The sequence below is a fragment of the Camelus dromedarius genome, chromosome 11 (assembly GCF_036321535.1).
Source record: "Camelus dromedarius isolate mCamDro1 chromosome 11, mCamDro1.pat, whole genome shotgun sequence".
In the NCBI taxonomy this organism is placed as follows: Eukaryota; Metazoa; Chordata; class Mammalia; order Artiodactyla; family Camelidae; genus Camelus; species Camelus dromedarius.
In genome coordinates, this window is record NC_087446.1 from 6781401 (window position 1) to 6802287 (window position 20887).

Below are 20887 nucleotides of genomic sequence, written 5' to 3' on the forward strand. Positions count from 1 at the left end.
GTCTATTACCACTTGCTTCAACTAGAACTTCAGGAAGATTGGTCTCTGATCTGACCCAGGTTTGTTTGGCACGCTTGCATGGGGTTATTTATTGTGTGTTTAGTACTAACCCCCATCCTGTGCTCTGCTGTCCAGGGACCCCGAGTCCTGAAAGTCTGAGGATTCCTGGGCAGATCCCTTTCCATTGTGAGATAATCCACCAAATAGGAAGATTCTCATAACACTCAACACTTTGAGATTTTGTTCCTTGTGTAAGAGGTAAAGAGATTGGGACTATGTGCAAGTCCAGGCTAGCCTTTAACTAACTGTGTGCCCTTAGGCAAGACTCTTAAACTCTCTGAGCCTCCATATCCTCATTTGTAAAGGAGGATAATCGTACTCCTACTGGTGAGCAATCTGGGAGACTGGGTTGTTGTCACGTCACAGCCCCTTCTGAAGAAAGAGTCAGAAATGGTTCTTGTGAACAAGTTGTTGTTTTATTCCTTGGTCCTCAGAGATGGGGACAGAGGGAAGATGGGGGCCTGCGACAAAGGCAGCCAGCTTTGGAGGCCAGTGCCTGACAGGCTGGGCAGTGGGGAGAGCCTGCCCAGTAGAGGTGGTGACTCAACCAGCCACCCAAGCTTCTCTCGAGGATGAGTTCAGTGTAAGACTTACACAGAGACTTGGGCAGCAGAGTGACGCAGAAACCCAGGGATGCGCGGAGACGAAAGGCCAAGCAGAAGTCTGGGTGCGGGAGTGTGAAGCAGTGAGGGCAGGAGGTGGCTGGTGGTTGGGGTTGCAGAGGCTGCGGGTGCGCTGCCCCGTAGCCCTTGGTCCTTCTCCGCTTACCTGCAGGTGAAGGAGACGCTTCTCTGCAGGCAGTGTCCACCTCCAGCACCCCCATCACCCTGCTTCTCAGACTGCGAGGTTTTTTGGTTTGGTTTGGTTTTGTGTGTGTGTGGTGTGTGTGTGTGTGTGTGTGTGTGTGTGTGTGTGGTTTGTTTTTTGAGCTGCGGGGACTTGCTCAGCCCTTTATGCCGGGCAGCCCAGAAGGGTCAGCGATTTAAAACCTCCAGGGCGGTGGGAGTCGGTGGAGACCCCCCCGGAGCCCGGTGCTGCGTGGGCTCTGCGCTGGCTCCTCCCCGCGGGGCTGAGCCCCGCTGCCCCCGGAGGCGTCCTCACGTCCTTCTCCCTTTCACTTTCTGTCTCGCTTTCCTTCTCCCTTGCCATGCTTCTGGGAATCTCCTCCAAAATAAACAAGGAAGTTCCTGTCTCAGCGTCTTCTTTGGGGGAATCTGAATTTAGACAGTAGCACCAGAAGAGGGAAGCAGAAACGGAGGATCTACTTTGGGTGCTGAGAAGCAGCGGAGACCTGCTCAGGGAAAACCAGGTGAGGTTCTGTTGAGACATTGCAGTCTCCCCAGGCCGACTGCACAGGTAAGGATGATTTTCCACTAGACAAACCTCCCAGTGTGTGTCTCTGTCCTTCCAGCCTGCAGGCACCTGACCAGCCTTCCCCTTGGCATAGCTGCCATCTGTTAAGCTCCTACTATGTGCCGGCTCTGTGCCAGGCACTTCACTTGCAATCTGTCTCATTCTCATGACAACTGGCAAGGGAGGTAATACCCTCTTCTAATGAGCACTGTGCGTGGGACTGGCAAACAAACTACGAAAACGTGGGAAACAGCCTGTGTCCTTGAGGAGGTGAGCAAACTGTGGCACATCCCTGTGATAAAATGGATAAAATGGAACAAACCGTCCATACACAGGACAACTTGTTTAATCACAGAGGCGTTTTGTTGAATAAAAGAAGCCAGCCTCGAAAGGTGACACACTGATGACTGTGTTATAGGATGTTCTCAAAAAGATATCAGGGACCCAGGCTTATTTCCCTCAAAGACTGCCTCCTCTCCACCGGCCTAAGTTGCCTTTCAAGGGCCAGTGTGAAGAAACATGAGATAATGTCACGAAAGCCCTTTGTTAACAGTTAAGGGAGATACACATGTCCGGCCTGCTAATTAATCAGGGAATGTGGCTGTTCCTCTCAGTCCCAATGTAATAGACAGCGTTATTATCATTGGTTTGTACCCTCAAACCTGACCTTCAATATATTAAGAACTGGGGTTCTAAAAAACAAAACAAAGCAAATAAACAATCAAACGAAAGATAACAGGTGGACTCTTCGCTCCTTCTTCCCTAAAAGTCACGTCTTTCAATGAAAAAGAGCTATAAAAGGAATATCTGGGCATAGTTTAAAATAAGATGCCTGCTCTGGGTCATGGATGACAGCATTTCAGGGCGGGCAGGCTTCTGCAAGGGTCAGGGTGAGGTGAAGTCATCATCACCAAAGACCAGGCGAGGGTGGGCTGAACCCCCTGGGTGGGGAGGGGGAGAGTCAGGGTCAACTGTGGGCCTATGGAAGAGCACACCAGTTTGGAGTCAGACCAACCCCGATTCAAATTTCGCCTCTTGCATTCCCTACGGTGAGAACTTACACAGTCACTTAAACTCTCTGAGCCTCCGTTTCTTGATCTGTAACATGGGCCAGTAATAGCACTAATCTTATCCATTCTATTTTTGTGAAGATTAAGTGGATGGTAAAGTTCTAGGGCTGGCGCATCATTCACAGTCAATGAATAGTAAATCGTGATCATGATAAACATCGACAATAATCACCAAGCTTGTATAAAAAGATGACAAACATAATTTCAGGGTGAACCACAACTATCACAGGAATCAGAAAAAAAATACCTCAACACCATCAGTTTCATACCCTTTCCCAGTGGACCACCGAATCCTGATCGGACAGCTGGCTTGGTGGTCATGAACAAAATAAAAGCAAGAGTAGTCCATTTGTTCATTTCTTGGTTTATTTATTCAACCAGGGAAGGCACCATGGTAGGAACTGGAGATTCAGGGGCAAAAAGGACAGATGAGGTTTTTGTTCTCCCGAAATTTCAGAGCCGGGAGGGTAGACAGACGGCAAACAAGCAATCACGTAAGAGACCAAGACAATTTAAATAGCACTAAAAACTGCGTAGACAGGGAAATGGGTTGCTGTGAGAGAGTGAACTGGGTGGCAGGGAAGTCCTCCTTGGGGAGGTGACAGTTGAGGTGAGTTCTGGGACTTGAAGAAGCCAGCCAAGCGGAGATGAGATGTCATCAGGAAGAAAGGCAGGAGTCAGCTCACCTGGAGATGAGCTGCTCTGGGTGAGAAGTTTCAATTTTATTTAAGTACAGTGGGAAGCCATGGGTGGGCTCTTTAAAATTAGACGATGCAGGTACTTAAAGTTTTCGGGGCTAAGATCTCCAAACTGAGGGTAGCTTTGTCAATGTGCTGTTAGTGGTCAGTCTATTGGCGGAGGCTGCTGCTTCTGCAGAAAGCAGGGGTGAGCACTGCCTACTTTTGCTTCAGTGAGGCTCCGGTTTTAGGTTTCTAGGATCAGTCCCCTTTAGAAGTCAACATACTGATTTGGATGTGTTAACGCCCTCAGTCCCCTTACAGTCCGTTGCTGCTTGCCTGGGAGCCGCATTTTCTCTGTCTGTCTGTCTGTAGTCCAAGCTCTGATCTCTTCCATGTTACTGTCAGCAGGCAATCTAATCTTCCTCATTTCTTACTTTTCATGATATCCCAGGTACACCATTTTTATTCTTACGCCTCTTTTACAGATAAGGAACCCAGGCTCAGAACCTTGTTCAGAGTCACCTCATGTGTTGGTAGCAGAGCCAGGATTTTAACCTCAGCTCATTTGACCTCTCATCGTGGGAGGGTACTGGGGATCAAGAAGGCCTTAGGGAGAAATCCGAGCAGAAAGGACCGTGAAAATACACCGATAATGCTGCATACTCGGGAGGACAGGGCTCTAATGAAGCGAGATCTAATGACAGCAGAGGAGGTGCTTGGAAACTCAGGTGAAGCAAAAGCAAGGAGGGAGGGAAGGGCTCCAGAGCCTTAGAGCAGCCCCATCTTTACAGCAACACACAGCGGGCAAGTAATGAACAGTGAGGTGACTGTGACACAAGGAGCTAGGTACAGTCTCATGTGTCTCCACGGTGAGCTGAGGGGGCAGCGGCGATGAGAAGCCCAGCAACTGACTTTGTTTAACAACTCTTTTTTTTTTTTTTGGCCAACTTTTTTTTTGGCAGGGAGGTGGGGGAAGGGGCGGTAATTAGGTTTATTTATTTGTTTTTTAATGGAGGTACTTGGGGTTGAACCCAGCACTCCCACTGCCCTGAGGAAATGAGTGAAAAATGTTAATGATGTTACAATAAAATGGTGGGCCTTTCAGGAATGTTTTGAGAATGAGGAGGAAAAGGCGTGAGCTCACCTGGTAGGGACAGGAGGGGACCCTGGTGAGAGCTGAGAACGAAAGAACTGGCTGATGGTTATATAGCAAGGCGGGTCCGGAAAGCACGCTGGCGAGCTCGCAGCAGCACTGGGGATGCGGGAGAACCAGGCTCCGGAAATGGGCCGCCGCTGGGACCACAGCCAACGTGATGCCGCAAAACTAGTCTGGGAAGGTGTTGGCTACTGAGGCTGATAAACACCGGATGTCATAACTCATTCCGCCGTCTGCGCTGGGCCTCGGGTGTGCCGCCCACGGCCACAGTGGGCGTGTCCCCGGTGGAGGTGAGGGAACCCACCTGCTCCAGCTGCTGGGGAGGTTGGAGGGGCCAGGACTGGGCATGGTGGGACGTGGACTCAGCGCCCATCAAGGTGCGGATTTCTCAAGTAGTGGAGAGGGCATCAGACCAAATTAAAGACTCGTTTCAGGTTGTAGCAGGGAGAGTAATGACAGAGCAGTCGGGGAAGAGGGCCTGGGCTCCGTCAGTGGCAGTGGGAATGGAGGAGAGGGATGGGTTGTAGGGAGCGTACAACCGATCAACAAGAGTTTGAAGATCCCTTAGATGTGGAGGTGAAGGAGAGAATAGCTAAAAATGCCTTCTGAATGGCTGTGGCTTCAGGAGTTGGAAGAGGGGCAGTGCATTAACCAGGTGAGTTCACCCAGGGGGAGGGCTGGCTGTGTTTTGGGAAAATGATAGTTCAGTCACTTTTGATGTGTCGAGTTCGAAGTGTCGCACAGCCAGGGAGGGACAATGGACACATTTGGATGTCATTTTCCTGAAGACAGTGGCTATGCAGTGGGTGTGCTGGTAAATGGCTGGAGAAAAGCTGATTTGTAGCATTTCCCAAGTTCTGCAGTGTAAACACAACCACTCTGGCCAGTTGCAGGGTACCAACATGAGGTTACCAAGAGTGGATTCGGGAAGGGATGCCCACAATCAGCCATCAGGAGCCCACCTGGGGGTCCCGCACACTGTAGTGACTATGAGTGAAGCTGAAGTCGCCCAGACAGAGCAGAACCCCGAGAACAGACTTTTCAGGGGCAGAAGAAAGAGGAGCTGTCGGAAGGGATCTAAGAGAGAGTGGGCACTGCAGGATCGAGCCCAGATCTGGGCCCTGCCAAGCTCTCCAGAACCAGCTTCCACCATTCATTCCTTAAAGATGATCTCCTAGTAGACTGTGAACTATTTGAGGGAAGGGACTTTGTCTACCTCAGCGGTGTCCTCTGTAGCGCATACAGTACGCATTCAGCCTGTAATTCAAAATATTTCAGGGAAGATTTCTGCCCACCAGTTTCATGAGGCAACACAGGAACTGCATCTATGTTACAAGGAGACACTTTGGCTTCCTAGCACGTCTTTACGTAGATACCTCATTCAGTCTGTCCCTCGCCACCCCTACTCTTCTGGGAACTTTCATCCCACATGCCAAAGATGAGGTTCTCTCTTCTATGTGAATCTACCAATTAGTCCAGGGATGGGCACCTGACATGGCTGGGATTTCTGGAATCAGTACTTGGAGTTAGTCCCTCTCACGTGGCAGAAGCCGGCGGAGAGGAGGGGGCAGGAGAGGCGTCAGCAACCGGGCTTTTCCTGAAGCTGTTCTGTGAAGGAGCAGCGGGGAGGATCCCAGCAGCGGTGCCCTGGTTCCACTCGTCCATTCACAGGTCCAGCTCTGTCTCTAGCTCTTCCTTCTGTCCTAGCACACTGCCCCACAGCCCTCTCATAAATTCCCTATCACCTAAGCAGAAGCCGGAATTTGGTGCTCTGCAAGCAAGAGTCCAGATTAACATCCAAGCAGAGCCCGCCAGCTACGTAATGTTGCCTGTGTGAAGAGTGCTGTGTCCTTCACCACTGAAATACTCATGCAGTTTGATCGGTCACTTGAAAGGGGTTTAAAAGAGGGGTTTCTGCCGCGGCTGGGAGACCTAAAATCACCACCACAGCAGCAGCCGCCTCCTCGTGAACACTGGCTCTGCGAGATGAAGTGGGGAGGCTGGGTTTGGTCCAGGTTTGACTTCAGAGGTCTTAATCACTAAGTGAGAGGTTCTCAAACTTTTTAGTCGCAAGACCCCTTCATGAGCTTAGAAACTGAAGACCCCAAAGGGCTTCTGTGTGGGTTCTAGCTACGGACATTTACTGTCGTGGGAATCAAACTGAGAAATTGAGAAGATTATAAAAGAACAAAAACCCATCCCATGTTAACATAAATATTTTTATTTGAAAAGTAACCATTTTTCAAAACAGAAAATTAGAAGAGTGGCACTGTTTTACAGTTTTGCAAATCTCTTTTCTAGCTGACTTAATACAAGACAGCTGGATTCTCACGTCAGCTTCTTCATTCAATACGCTGCTTTGGCTGAAGGACATAAAGACCTGGCCTCACACAGTCATGCAGTTGGAAAAGGAACTTCAGGAGCCTCTCAGTTAAAGCCTAGACAGCCCTTGAATTTGTATTAGGACTGGCGGTTCCCTCCATGGCGAAGGCATTTTAAATAAACTGCTAAGGGTGGTGGTGGGGAAGGAAACTCGAATTCTCCTGTTGACTTAATTTTAAATGACATGGATTGCCAACTTGAGCTCATAGATTACTCTTTTGCCAGCCAAGATTACATATTAGATTTTTTCATGTTTACTTTTCTAAATTAAGAAGAGAAAGCAACATGTCATACACAAAGTTAACATTTGTACAGTGGTTTTACAGTTTGCAAAGCCTCTTTCTGTGACCACGTGACGCCATTTAGTCCTTAGCAGCCACTTTAGAGAGGAGGAAGGCTCAGAGCAGAGTGACTTGCCCCAGACTGCCACCAGTAACCAGGCTGTGGACCCGGCTTCCTCAGGACCAAGCGATGTGCTCGCAGGACGGCTCTGCTATGGTTCTAATGAACAAACACCTCACTTTCCAACCTAGGATGCGGGGACCCTTTATTTATGTTCACTTTTTTCACGTACACAAGAGACAGCATCTGTACTGGAATCCAACGGGACTTTTATTTGACACAGAATACAATACGGATGCAGGAAGAGCAAACTGAAAAGACAAAGCAGAAAAGACACGGTTCTATCTAATTTATAATTAAGTAACAGGAGGGCAAGTCGTTAAATGAATAACGAAACAGTTGAGCTTGATGGAAGAATTTCTTGTTCTAGTGCCCATACCTAAAAGACAAAGTAAACTAATGAACTTAGTATTTCCTGTTTGAGACTATAAAACCTGCTTAAATATATCAGCAAATTTGGTTAAGACTTTGAAAAGTGACCACAGGTGTGTTCCAAGCCTGGGCTGGTTTCATCACACTGACCTTTCTAACATCTTACCGACCACTCACTTCCCAGTGATGGGTCCCCCCCAACAATGCCCTGGGACCCAACTGTACCCCAGGACTCTCCCTCCAGTTACCAGACAGATGCGGGGCAGCAACAGGGAGCCGAGAGGCACAAGTCAGAGCTGCTGGTTGTGAAAGGGAGCTCCACCTGTTGGCCCCAGTCAGTGGCTCAGACAGCTTGAGCTCTCAGCCTCCCCCACCAGCGGAGCGGCCCATTTTCACCTCGGCTCCAGTACTCAGGCAAGTTGAGGGTAAGGCAAATACAGAAAATAGTAATGGACCAGCCTTCAATTTAAAAATCCACCACCAGTTCCAATCATAGCCCTGCTTACATTCAGTGCTGAACTGTGGAACAACTTCGTACAGATTTCAGGTCCAGGTTTCTGATTTCCCCACATGCCAAAATTTGGCTCTAACAAGATTGTAAACAAGGCCAGGAACTTTCTTCTACATATAAATAAATGGATTTCTTGAATACAAACCCTTCATTATTATCTTAGTATTTTGTCATGGTTCTTTTTTGGGCAGTTAGCCTCTGATTAAGATACTCTGTTCTATGAATGGAGACCAGGGCACCAGAACTGTGCGTCACTGCTTTAATCATGCCAAAGGACCACTAGATTCTTTAAGCACTTCTCAGAAGAAATCCACTTAAATATTGTTTAAGAAATTCCTCACAGGGTAGAGCTCCAGTATGTGTTAGTGGGCTGGAGAATAACCCAGAAGCTGCCAATCAGATTAAAGCATGCTGTAATTTGTTTCTCATGAATTTGTCTTCCCAAAGCACTGACAACCATGGCAAAGGCACCAGCTGGATAAAGCGACAGTCCCGAAGCCCAACAGGAGGGAACCCTCGCACCCCCACTCCTGAGGCTCCGCCCTGGGCTGTGTAACGGGCTACGTGAGGCAGTTTAGGTCCAAAGCGGAACCCAGAGCCTGCTCCAGGGCAGAGCCAATTACAAAAGCCTCTTGAGAACTTACGAAACTGCTTCTGCCTTGACATGTTACATGTCATGGTTCCACTCAGAACACAAGCTCCCCAAGGACAGGGAAGGACTGTCTCAGACATCCTTACGTCTCACACGTCACTTAGCACACACTCCGCTGACTGGAGCGCGATGGTATGAGTCAGATGCTGAGTACTTGGCATGTTTCTTAAATAACCGTTACCAATAAGGGATTTCTTAACACTTCACTAACTAAAGATCCCTATTCATTGTTTTTTAAACACAAGAATATCCTATTCGTCAAAACTCATATTTAAGTAAAAATCCCCCTTCCCATTAAAACTTTGACAAAGAAAAACATAAACAACAACAAAAAAAAAGAGAAAAAAAGAAAAAAATTTGATAAAGAAAATCAAGGTTCAACAGATGAAAGAGCATTCCACAGAAAAATACGAGGCATAAAAACACATGAAAAGTAGCCTTAACCTTCCTCAAAATTTTTAAAAATGCAATTGAATACTAATTTTCACCTGTCAGAGTGGCTAAGATGGAGAAGTTTGAGAACTTCTGCACTGGCAAGGAATGGAGAATGAAGCATTCACTCCACTGTTTGTAGGGAGTGTGAATTAGTCCATATTCTTGGGAAAGGAAAGTCTGACACTATCAATAAAAACGCACACTCTTCGAGCAGGAACTCCTCTTTTGGGAATTGGTGCTACAGATATACTTGAACATATACAAAGACTCATGTGTTAGGATGTCCATCCCTGCACATGGTTTCAACAGCGAAAACCCGGAAACCCAACTGTCTATGAACAGGGACCGATTCAATAAATAACGGTAATCTACATTAAAAAAATGCTCTGCAACCATTAGAAAGGAGAGAGCTTGATACGTGTGGGTATGAAAAATCCCCAAAATGTATGAACTGAAAAAGCAAAGTGAATTACTGTATAGGATGCTCCCTATTTATGTTAAGAAAAAAATCCTATGCATATCCACTCCATGCAGGCTAGTACACACATGGAGACCCTCGGGGAAGCAGCAGAGAAGCTGTTGCTGACGGTACCTCTGGGAGAGGGGTGAGGAGCAGGTGAGACTCGTTTTCTGTGTACACCCTTTGACCATGTGAATTTCTGAAAATCTGCCATGTCCAGTTTTATTTACATAATAACAATGATAATAATAATAATTTAGTTGCGATAGCCATAAATGTTACATCAGAACTAATGAGCAGGAGATAAACCAGTGAAACACTGGTGGGCAGAATTCTAGCCCAAAGCGAAGATACCAGACATCAGTTAGCCCCTGCAGCCTTACAATGGATGTGATTTTGGAAATAATTAAGTTTGCAAATCCTCGTATTTCCTACTTTTTTAGACCCTAGACGGTAAGGAAACTTTAGGCTGCAAGCTTCTAAAGTTGGTCTCGCCTTGTGCATTTTCCACACAGACGGGTCCTTGTCAAACGAACCCAAAGCTAGTTTATGACACAAGGCATGTTCTGCGTCTCCATCTTCTAAGACTATGCAGCCTCCAGCCTGAGGTGAGTCAGAGAATGGCAGTGACCACAAAGCCCAACCTTACAACGCCAGAACAGCCGGAGACACTTACTTTTGGAATTCCCACTCTCTGTTGTCCAACGGACACACCTGCCGTGTTTTGAGCCAGCGGGAGATGCAGTGGAAGTGAAAGGCATGCTGGAAGAGAAGACACAGTTTATTAAACACACTTCTGTGCAAGCTCAGCCATCTACTGACTGCGTCTCAAGGGCAGCGGGTGGTCACACTGGGCTAGAGGAGAACAATGGAAGGCGACAAACCACGGGAGACAAAAGGTCCACACCTGGTCACACCTTGGTTACGTATGAGGAAACGTCCAATGAAACACTGGTTGGAAACGTCATGAGTACAAAAGGAAGAAGTTATGTAGGCACGTGGTGGATGTTCTGGCCGTGAGATCTCCTTTTCTCTCAAGGGAAGATGGGTTGGGGCTCCTTGGTCCTGTTCGGCCTGGAGGGGGGTTTACCTTCCTTGGACACATGCAGGGAGGCCCTCGATCCCTGGCAGACTTTAAACGCCCCCCCTTCTTGGTCCCCAGCTGCCCTCCCTGCCTTGGAGAAGAGGAATCCCAGGACTAGAGGCTTCTCCTCGGCCCTTGGGAGTGCACCTCCCCAACATTCCCACACCCAGCTCAACTCTGTTTAAAGGTCTTTACTTCCAGGTTTCTTCATACATGTATTGATATTACAAAAGCTGGGTACTCAATAAAGCCTTTAATGGGTGAGGGGCTCTGTCTTCAAAGGGAAAGAGATTAAAAAATTCGGGTAAAAGGAAGTATTATAATGGGCACGCTGCACACAAGCAGCTGAAAGCACCAAAGGGCTTTATTTCACCATCAAGACAGGAAGTAAAACGGCAGAAGTACCAAGAATACTGGTAACTGGCAGGGAGCGAGGAGCTGGCTTTCAGATTTGGGGAAAAGGAAACTCCACGTGCGAGTTACTGACACGCAGATGCTGATCACAACACCACTGCCCTGGACGTCTGTTCTCCGCCCTTCTGCTCACGTGTCTCAGTCTTACCAAGACAGAAGCAGCAAGCGACCCCGCATCCCATCAAGGAGGAGTCGGCTGAGGTGGGGACAGGGGAGAAACGCTGACACCCTGACAAGACAATGAAAGCTTTGCAGGCTTGATTTGGTAACAGCCTCAAAGTCTGGTCAGTGCATCTCCCAAAACATGCGTGGGACTTAAAGGAGAATCCTAATGTGGATTATCATTTGTGAACTGTCCTTTGACAAAACAAAAATAGAATTCAGTAATGAAGACCAGAATTGCACCTAGCGCACTGGGCTACTCAACAGGACACACGCTCCCAGAGCGGCCGCCTCCTGGAGGATCCCCGTCCTACTGATGCTCATGCAGCTCACTATGAAGAAGAGAAAGAACATTTCCTAAAGGCAGGAAGCTGAGGCACTGCCCCAGGTGGTGGAGACAGGCTCACCTCAGGCCATTTGGGACACCCTTCCCCTCCCAACTCCCCACCAGCTCGGAAGACGGAGGGAAAGGGGGCTGCCAAGAAGGCTGGTGACAGCATCCCCAAGCGTCCTGTTCCCAGCTGGCTCCTGTTAACAATCTAAGACATACCACTGGGTGCACTGAGCAGTCTCTAACTAGCGCCTCACACTTTACACGAGGTCTGTAAACATCTATGACCTCATCTGAGCCTCCAGCAACCCTGGCAAGCCAGCACGACAGGTATTATCTTCATTTTACAGACAGGTAACTGAAACCCAGACGAGCTAAGGGACTTGCCTAATTCACAGAGCTGGTGGAGAAGACCCAGGACTAGAACCCAGCACTAGTCCAGAGGTTTCCGGCCCACCACGCCGGCTCTTCGTGAAGGCAGACTCTCTGAGCTAGACCCCCTTTTCTCTCCAGCACAAAGGGACATGGTTCTTAGTATCCACCTGGATGCCAGGGAGAGCAAAGACCCCAATGGGTTTTATTTCCTATCCCCATAAATGACAAATGCTGTCCCTTGGCCAACACACACTACTGTGAAACTGCCAAAGGGCCTGGACAGCATGAAGAAGGTGCCTCCAGGTGTGGGTGGGGAAGAGAGCCTCAACCTGATGGAGAAAAGTACTGACAGCTACTCTCTCCTCAGGAAGCACCACCACCCCACGTGGATATTTATTTATATTTATTAACAAATACACCTACTACGGGCAGCAGGTGTTCTAACTGCTTCTTAACATAAAATCATTTCATCCTGATTGAACTCTATACAGTCCGCTATCAGCTCCATCTCACATGAGGCTTATAGAGGACAACTCCCTGCCCAAAGTCACCTAGTAAATAAGTCACAAAGCCAGGGAATGACGGTCTGACTCTGGAGTCTGACGTCTCAGGCCTGTGTCATGCTGGGAGTCCTCTGTCCCCCTGGCACAGGACGCCTGGACAGGACAATTTTAGCTCATCTGACTGGGACTATGGCGGTATAAGGATGAATTTTTAACACATGCTAGAAATAACATATTTGATACTTGTCATCCTTCACAGCTGTCACACCCTGTCCGTTCAGTCCAACCGTGCCGCACAAAACATTTCTGGCATGAGCTGTGTTTTAAAAAAAAACCCAATCCTAACTTAGTACATTTGCCACACTTAACACACACATGAACACTCAATTTATTCACCGAACTTCGTTCCACAAGACACCTGGCCTTTAAAAAAAATCTGTTAAGAAAGTAAAGATTTCCACTAACAATATTCCAAAGACTGTGCCATAGAAGGCAACTCCCAAAAATGAACCCTCAAAATGTTGCTGACAAAAGTGGGTACACTTTATAATCAAGACAAACCAGTGCCTCTGCAATAATAATTCTTACCCCATGACAGGAAAATAGTACAATGATTTAAAATCACTTTTAATGTTTGTGTACCCTGTGGGAGAAAGGTGGGCTAGTCATTTTTTTCCCTAGTGATTTTCAAGACTGGTAAAGCAGGGAAAGTGGTAATGTGTTTACAAGCCATGCTGATAGGGAAAGATATTTCCTTACGTTACAGACTCCCCACGCCACGGTGCACTCTTCAGAAGTAGCAGACGCCTGGTTAGCTTGACATTCTATGCCTGTGGGAACAAGAGCAACATGATCACGGGACCCCAGGAGCAACAGCCTCTGAGTCTACAGCCGCCCTAACTGCATAGGCACACGGTAACATAGCTGGGGTGGGGGTGACAGTATAAACCTGAGCAAAATCTCAAGGGGTTAATCATAATTGTTTTTTAATGAACGTGGAAAGGGGTGAAGACAGAGGCAGAGAGTTGACTTAACGTGGAAAGGGGTGAAGACAGAGGCAGAGAGTTGACTTAACAGCATGCTTTGCAATCTTCCTATCCTTGTTCAAAGACAGAGTGACAAAGGAAAAGGCACCTTTTAATTCTGAACATAACCTGACTTGTCCAAATGAAAGTGATTCCTCCTAACTTGGTAAATTTATTAAATTCTTAAAGCCACCACATAACTCTCACTGTTCCAAGAACTGGCATCTTCTCCCTGTTCTTGGTGAATGCTTCCTCTCAGGCCCTCACGACACCCAGGTCTGCCCACAGGAAAGCTCAGCTGGGTGACAAGCTGCAGTCTCTAGAGGAGTCAGGCAGGCACGTGTGAACTGGGACAGAGCAAGTAAGAGGGCGTGAAGAAGCCTGGGACAAACTGCAGCGCATGCTCTGTGTGGCATCAAAACTCAAAGTCCTTAAAACACTGTCAACACAGCAAATCTGTGAGGCCAATGGGTCAGAGATTTGGGGCCCACGACCTAGTGATGCTTACTGCCCCTGTGGTGATTCTGCCTGGTGAACAGAGCAAATTACTGCAAATGTACCCAAACATCAATTTCATAAAGGAGGAAGTGGGGGTGCTGGAGTGAAACAAAAATCTGACTGAGATCAAGAAAGGACGAGTAAAGCTCTACTGGGGATAAATATTCAAAGAACAAGAATTACTAATGTGTAATTTGCTTTCTCTGAAGGTGGTAACTAAATGGAGTCTCCTGTCTGAAGAATAAAAAGCTTCAGGAAAGACTATTTAGGAGACAATTACTGCAAACTTCAATAGGTGAAAAATAGTAAAACTGTACAAAGTATGCTGAGATGTTAACGGGTGTATCTGGAAGAGCTGTCCCATGATTTTTTTTCCGGCCCTTCAGAAGAATGAAAGGCAAAGGGTCTGAAATCACAGAACTTGCTTTTGCCACCCAGGTTCACACTACAAAGAGAATTAACTAATCTTCCTTCTGATAAAGGTGGATAATCCAGGGTCCACGCAGTATATTCAAGAATGTACTGGGGCAGTGAATGCACCATGTTCAAAGAGATGGCAGAGAAAAAGCAATGTGATGTCCTTCAAGTTGGATCCTCTCATTTAGATGAGGACAGCGTATTAAGAAATTAGCTAAATAAGAAGCACAGTAAATAACGAAACACATTATCATGTCTAAATTTTCCTAGGTCTATGTATTTTTAAGGGGCTGTCTTTCTATGCCAAGTGCAAAGTAGGCTTTCAGTACTTGAATAAGCAAACAAAACCACTTCTATAAGACAGAATGGAGGCCAAATATATATGTATTCTTTATCAGAAAATTCCTAACAGAGAACAAAAATATATTGTATAGCACAGGGAATATAGCCAATATTTTATAACAACTTTAAAGGGAGTATAATCTCTAAGAGTATTAAATCACCATTATGTTGTACATCTGAAACTAACATAACACTGTAAATCAACTATACTTTAATAACAATAAAAAACCCCCAGAAACATATGAGAGACAGGACTGCAACCTAGAACGTCAGCTAAAAAGGGACAAAGCTTAAAAAGTTACTTAACACAAGTGTACAACGTTCCCAAGCCAGAATGCTTTCAGGCTTTTGGTGCAGAGAGTGAGTACAGGGTTCAGTCATTAGTTCAAACTGGGGAAGAAACTGTTCACTGTCAGCCTAGAGCAGAAACACAAGCAGCATGTAACAGGTTCCTGTCAGACCCCTGCAAAGACAGACGTTCATTTCATGCGATTTATAAAGCCTGAGGACTTTCATACTTCAACACAAGAGCATTACAACCCAAGGACTCCCAAGGAAGCACTGGCTTCTTCTCAGAAGTGAACAGGTTTCACACTTGAAAATATCGATGGACCTGTGGTTTTAGGAAAAGACTAACTTCTTATGGGCAAAGGCTGAGACTAAGCACCTCTGGCTGCCTCCTTCATCTGGAACAAGATTACCTGAGGCAACAGAGAAAATTACGAGCAGATTGTGTATTTCAGCAACTCTTTAAAACAACCAAGAAATGGGGCAACACAAAATAAGTATGAAGTTACAGTAGGAAATGTATATCAATTTGGATTTCAAAGAGGAAGTCTTCAGACCAAGAATGCTTTGAGGCGAGTCCAACTTGAGTACAGGCATAATCACTCTTATTTATTTACAGCCATGTATGTAATTATGCATTTAATGCCAGACCAGCATTTATTAGAAAATGGCCACTGCTAAGTCATTTTCTTTCTTTTTTTAAATTGAAGTATAGTCGATTTAATGTTGTGTTGATTTTTGATGTATAGCATAGTTATTCATTTATATATATATATATATATATATGTATGTATATATACACACACACTCTTTTTCATAATAGGCCATTACTAGGTATTGAATATAGTTCCCTGTGCTGTACAGTAGGACCTTGTTGTTAAGATTCTTATTTTCATCTTTAACAAAAAGTCTTTTTACAAGAATCATTACTCATGTATTTTTGAAAGGAAGACAAGCCCAGTTGTGGTAACCAGATTTTTCTTTAGTGTCTGTAATAAACAGAAGGATATATTTCTTAAGGGTAAAGACCTGATCTCAGTCATTGTTTTCTCCTGGAGCCTAGCAAAATGCCTAGAATATAAACAATCATCAAATGAATAAAAGATATGACTTGAAAATACTTTCATAATTGTTACAGGAATTCAATGTTCTACTTCTTCATCTGATATTTAAAACATATGATAAAGCAGGCGTCTAACTAAAAGCCCACCCCTATGCCTCAAGCTTTCAACAGTAAGAGAAGACAGAATATCAGTGATCTTTGTCTGTCACCATCTTTCCAAGAAGTGCATTTTCTTGCATCCAGAGACACACAATGACTTAAAACGCAGAGGTTAAAAAAAAAAAAAAGCCAGGACTATATAAAATCATTAATTATTTACAGAAGAGAACCCCAAGAAAGTAAAATTTTCTCTGGGCACAACTCCTTGTGGAAATGCACAGCAAAGAAATTGGCAAGCAAGTAATCAAAAACCCCACCCATGCACATTTAAAACCGTGCATGTGTTTGTCAGTGATGGGTTCCTTCTGTCTATGTTAAACATCATGGTACCTCCTGATCTGCTCTGACTGTTGTGTGAAAAGGTAAACAGGGTTGAAACTCAAAGAAACCAAGGTCAATAAACTGCCAATACACCCCCTGATTGCTTTCCAACACAAAATATTTGATTTGTGCTTTCCAGGTTGCAATGATCACAGACTATTCCCTTATTTTGTGTTTTTATTATTCACTGAGCAAATATCTAGTGAGAACCTATTATGTACTGGACACTAGGCTAGATGCTGGGGATACAGCAGTAAATAACATGGACTTAGAAACAACCAACTAAATTAAGTGACTGCTATAAAGGAAACTATAGGTTGTTTTCTTGGAAACATTTAACAAAACTCTCATAGCTTGTGTCTGTGTGTATGTAAGTATGGTCAGGGAAAACATCATTGAGCAACTTCAAGGTGCGATCTGAAGACCAACTAACGGGTTAGTTCTGCACTGTCCAATAAAGCAGCCTCACGTGGCTATGAGCACTTGAAATGTGGCTACTCTGAACTGAGATGTGCTGGGAGTGTAAAATACATTTCGAAGATTTAGTACAAAAAAAAAAAGTAAAATATTTCACTTTAAAATACTGATTACATGTTGAAATAAAATTATTTTGGATATAGTAGGATAAATAAAATACAAGTTGTTTCATTTAACTTTATTAACGTGAGTGTTAGAAAACTTTAAATTACGTCCGTGCTCGCATTTGTGGCTTACATTTAGATGGGACAGTGCTGGGTCAGACAAAGATGGGGGGAGAAGAGGCGGAGAATATTCCAGCAGAGGGAACAGAATACTTAAAGGCACTAAACAAGAGCACGGACACTTCAAGAACAGAAAGAAAATCAGAGGAACTACCAGAGTAAGCAAGAGAGTGGCTGGAGATAAAGCCGAGGGGGCAGGCAAATGATTTAAAAAATAAGTTATAATTTCAATTCTAGAAAGGTGAAATTTCTTTACCCCATTTCTGATCTCAATTACAAACCATTTTAGTATGTGGGTGAAAAAGTAACTTCAGCTGTTCCTGGTAGGATCAATATTCTTGCCCTTATTGCTACAAGGATACTAAAGTCCATCAACAGCTACAATCAAACCTACTATGTATTGACCACTATGTGTAACGAAATATGTGGAAATTTACATGGGATTTCTTTACAGCAATTAAATGCCTATTTAGATATTGGCAGTGATGTCCTCTTAACTATATTTGAGCCTAACACCGAAAATCCATACTCCTTAGGCTTCTTTTCTTCATAAATCTTCCTGAGCAGAAACTAGTTCCGATAGAATATTTTAGCTCAAGTTAATTTTCTTTCTTTCACTATTTCTGCCTTTGCGTCTGAGATGAGGAATAGAGAAGAGAGAATCAACAGTACCTCTGTGTCCACACTCATTCTAAATGTGGCCTTGCCATCTTTAGACTGAGTAGATTTATTCTGAGATGGGTACGCCTCCCAGGACATCATAAAAAACTACTTTACTTCAAACAAACCAACGGACTAGATGCAGAAGACCCCAAATGCTCTGACTGTACTTTATATCTCCTTGTGAAGAAGAAAATTGGTCACATCAGGATAGCTGCAATCTCTGTAACCTTCTCAACTTCCTCCCGTCCCCCTCCAATTACTTACAAAGATCCATAATGTGGTTCCTGCAGATGGCACAGTTATCAACCACAATATCCCAGGCCCAGAGGGCTACTGCATTCCACTGCAAAGAGAAAAAGGGGAAACAATGCACTCTGCTCTCCTTGTAACACAAGGATCCACATACACATACACACAGTCTCACTCTCTCTCTTTCCAGTTTTACGCTGCAGTTCTCATCTTTTTGGCCACAAGGACCACCAAACAAGAGAGTTTCTGGATATTACATTACTCTTATTTATTATTTCAGACAGCAACAGTAGGCTACACGTATGCTCACCCCCATTCTCCAAATGTCTTAAGTATATGAACACAGAAATGAATGTCATCTTTTAATTTGATTTCTTCCTACAGCTTAATTTAGTCAGTCCTATCAGTGTAAACAAATCAAGAATAATTTATAAGTACCTGTTTTAGGTTTAATAATCACAAACGTGAATTACCGTGTAGGTTACCCTGGCAGTTGCAGAAGAGCTCAATTTCTGCATAAATAAATATCTGCTCTTCAAGGCAACTTTGGAAGCAGAAATGGGGAGGTGAAAGCTAGGAACAGAATGAACTAAGATGATGACTGGATCATAAAACGGGTAATCGTGGGATAAGCTGGATAACTAATTACCCAGTGTCAGTACACAGAACAAGGTCATCACTAAATCTTGTAAGATTACTTCACAACAAACTCTAGAATTCACTAGAATTTTGTTTAGCTCCAACCATCAAATAAACTGATGTTCTCAACTTTTACATGTTCCGACTGTTACATTTCCTTAAGATAATTTCCATAAGTTTATCTAAAAGTGGTTATTTAAATAATTCAACCTTCTGCTTCTGCAATTGTAAATATTCCAAACTCCCTTTCATCCACTGATTTGGTGCCACTTCCCAAACCTTCATCTCCCTCAAGCCTAATTCTCAGTGTCTAGTAACTTCTTCAGCACTTTTCACCCGAGAGCCTCAAGTTGGAGGAAAAAATCCTACTCTATTCTTCAATATGGCTGCTGGCTGAAACTGAGCATGCAGTGCTCACAATGAAACGCCAAAAAGCACTAGCGGGGGAATACTGTCAGGGTTTAGCCAGATGTTCCAGGAAAAACATCTTCACTATTTCAGTCTTCATTTTCGATAGATCTGTTTTATCTTTGGTGGGAATCGACACTTTTCTCCCCATCTTCTGGCAAACCCCTAATAAAGCATTTCTTGTAAAAAAGACACGTTTCACATTTCTGCTTTCCCACTTTTACCAGGTCGTTCGTAACTAGTACTCAACCCTCCCTAAATGACACAAGATTTAAGCTCGCATTTTCTTTTTAACAAATTCCACCATGCCTTTGTTTGTTTTTTTGGACAGGGGCATTCTGGATATGACAACAGGACTGGGGCGGCTGTGTGACAAACCAACAGATCTCTCAGAAGAGACAAGAGTTACACTCGAGATACTTTAACTCGGCAGGGGCGAGGGCCAGACAGGGCTAAAAGGCTTCGATTAGACGAGGACCGGGTCGGGATCCCTCAGAGGGACCCCAAGCTTCGGACAGGGGCGGGGCACGGAGATCACCAGCCCGAGTCCTCAGAAGCCTCCAATGCGGTAGGACCTCAGGATCCCGGCTTTCGCCGCACTGCCCCATCCTCCACCCACCGCAGCGCTCCGACTCCCCGCTCCAACCACCCCACCCTCTCCTTCCCCACCCCTCCACCATTCCAGTGACAGCTCAGGCGCTTGGCTCCTGCAGCCAAGTCGCAACCCCGCGTATCTCAATAAGCACCTCCGTGATTGGCCCCCCAGCCTCCTACCGAAACCAATACTGCCATTGACAGTGGACTGCAGTCACGCCGATCAACCCTAAGACCCGCCCACCGGCTTCCTTTCGTGGTACCCGATCCCAGGAACGCCCTGAAATGAAGCCCTTTCCTCCGCGCCTTGGTCATCCTCGGGCCTGCCAGCCAGATCCGCGCCTCTCTAGCTTCCCTGAGGAAGGCGCTGGCGAGACCCAACCTTTTTCACTTCAAAGCGCTTCTTGCCCGCGCCGCTGTTGGTGCCGCTCGGGGTATCCACATCCATCGCCGCCGCCATTTTGGAAACACACGATCTGTCGTCCGGCCACTGCGCCTGCGCGCCAGCGCAAGCCTCGCTCCCCCGCCTCCCGCCCCGGCGTCTCCTCCCGCACCCCACCCCTTACTGGCGCGCAAGGGGCAGGTTGGGGCGGAGCATGTGGCCACGCCTCTTAAAGGCGCTGGCGCTCGTGCCACCCCCAGCCCCCTCCACCTACCCCGCGTCGGCGGGGAGGAGGCGGCGGCCGGAGCGGCTGGGGCGGCGCCGGGCGGGGCCGGGTCGACGTGAGCGAGTCGGGTGGAAACGTTCGAAAGGACTCGCTCTCGTAGCCCTCCCCCGGGAAGCCCCCGGCCACACTCCCTCGGCTGGGGCGGCGGCTGCTTCCTCTGCCTGGGCCGCGACCTGCAGCCCCGGCCCCGCCTCGCTTTCTCCGCTGCCGTGCAGCTCCCGTGCCCGCGGGTCCTCGTCGCGTTCTTCCGGGGAAGGGGCGAGGGTGGGCGTCCTGCCTCCTGCAGCCGAAACCCAAGACCTCACTCTGGTCTTCCGCAGATCCTGAGCCGCTTCCGAGCCCGGCCCGAGGTGCTAGCCTCCCTGGGAGGCCTGAGGCCGGGAAGAGCCGGGGCCCTGGCACCGTTTGGTTTCCTGATTCCAGTTCGGGAAGTACTCAGGATTCGATGGG

General features: G+C 46.2%; 1 protein-coding gene and 1 long non-coding RNA gene across 2 annotated transcripts; one reads left to right on the forward strand and one right to left on the reverse strand.

Annotated features, from left to right (window-relative positions):
- The first annotated feature begins 1195 nt into the window (after positions 1-1195).
- LOC135322509 (uncharacterized) lies at positions 1196-8143 on the forward strand. Its single transcript, XR_010383098.1, has 2 exons — positions 1196-1416; positions 6621-8143. It is a non-coding gene; the product is annotated as an uncharacterized LOC135322509 (long non-coding RNA).
- On the reverse strand, positions 6520-20308 carry RBX1 (ring-box 1). The gene is made up of 5 exons (XM_010983527.2): positions 20152-20308; positions 18144-18222; positions 13162-13232; positions 10210-10295; positions 6520-7482 (listed from the first exon to the last, which is right to left on the reverse strand). The coding sequence occupies exons 1-5, from the start codon at positions 20227-20229 to the stop codon at positions 7470-7472; spliced, it is 327 nt and encodes a 108-aa protein (XP_010981829.1). The 5' UTR covers positions 20230-20308; the 3' UTR covers positions 6520-7469.
- Between the last annotated feature and the right edge of the window lie 579 nt (positions 20309-20887).

What these genes read in the sequence shown, in the direction of transcription:
- RBX1 (XM_010983527.2), bottom strand. Translation starts at nt 20,229, where the DNA reads ATGGCGGCGGCGATGGATGTGGATACCCCGAGCGGCACCAACAGCGGC. An exon ending in AGCGCTTTGAAGTGAAAAAG is followed by an intron (nt 18,223 to 20,151) that starts GTTGGGTCTCGC and finishes TTCTCTTTGCAG; the next exon opens with TGGAATGCAGTAGCCCTCTG. An exon ending in TGGCGTGGGGAGTCTGTAAC is followed by an intron (nt 10,296 to 13,161) that starts GTAAGGAAATAT and finishes CTTCTCTTCCAG; the next exon opens with CATGCCTTTCACTTCCACTG.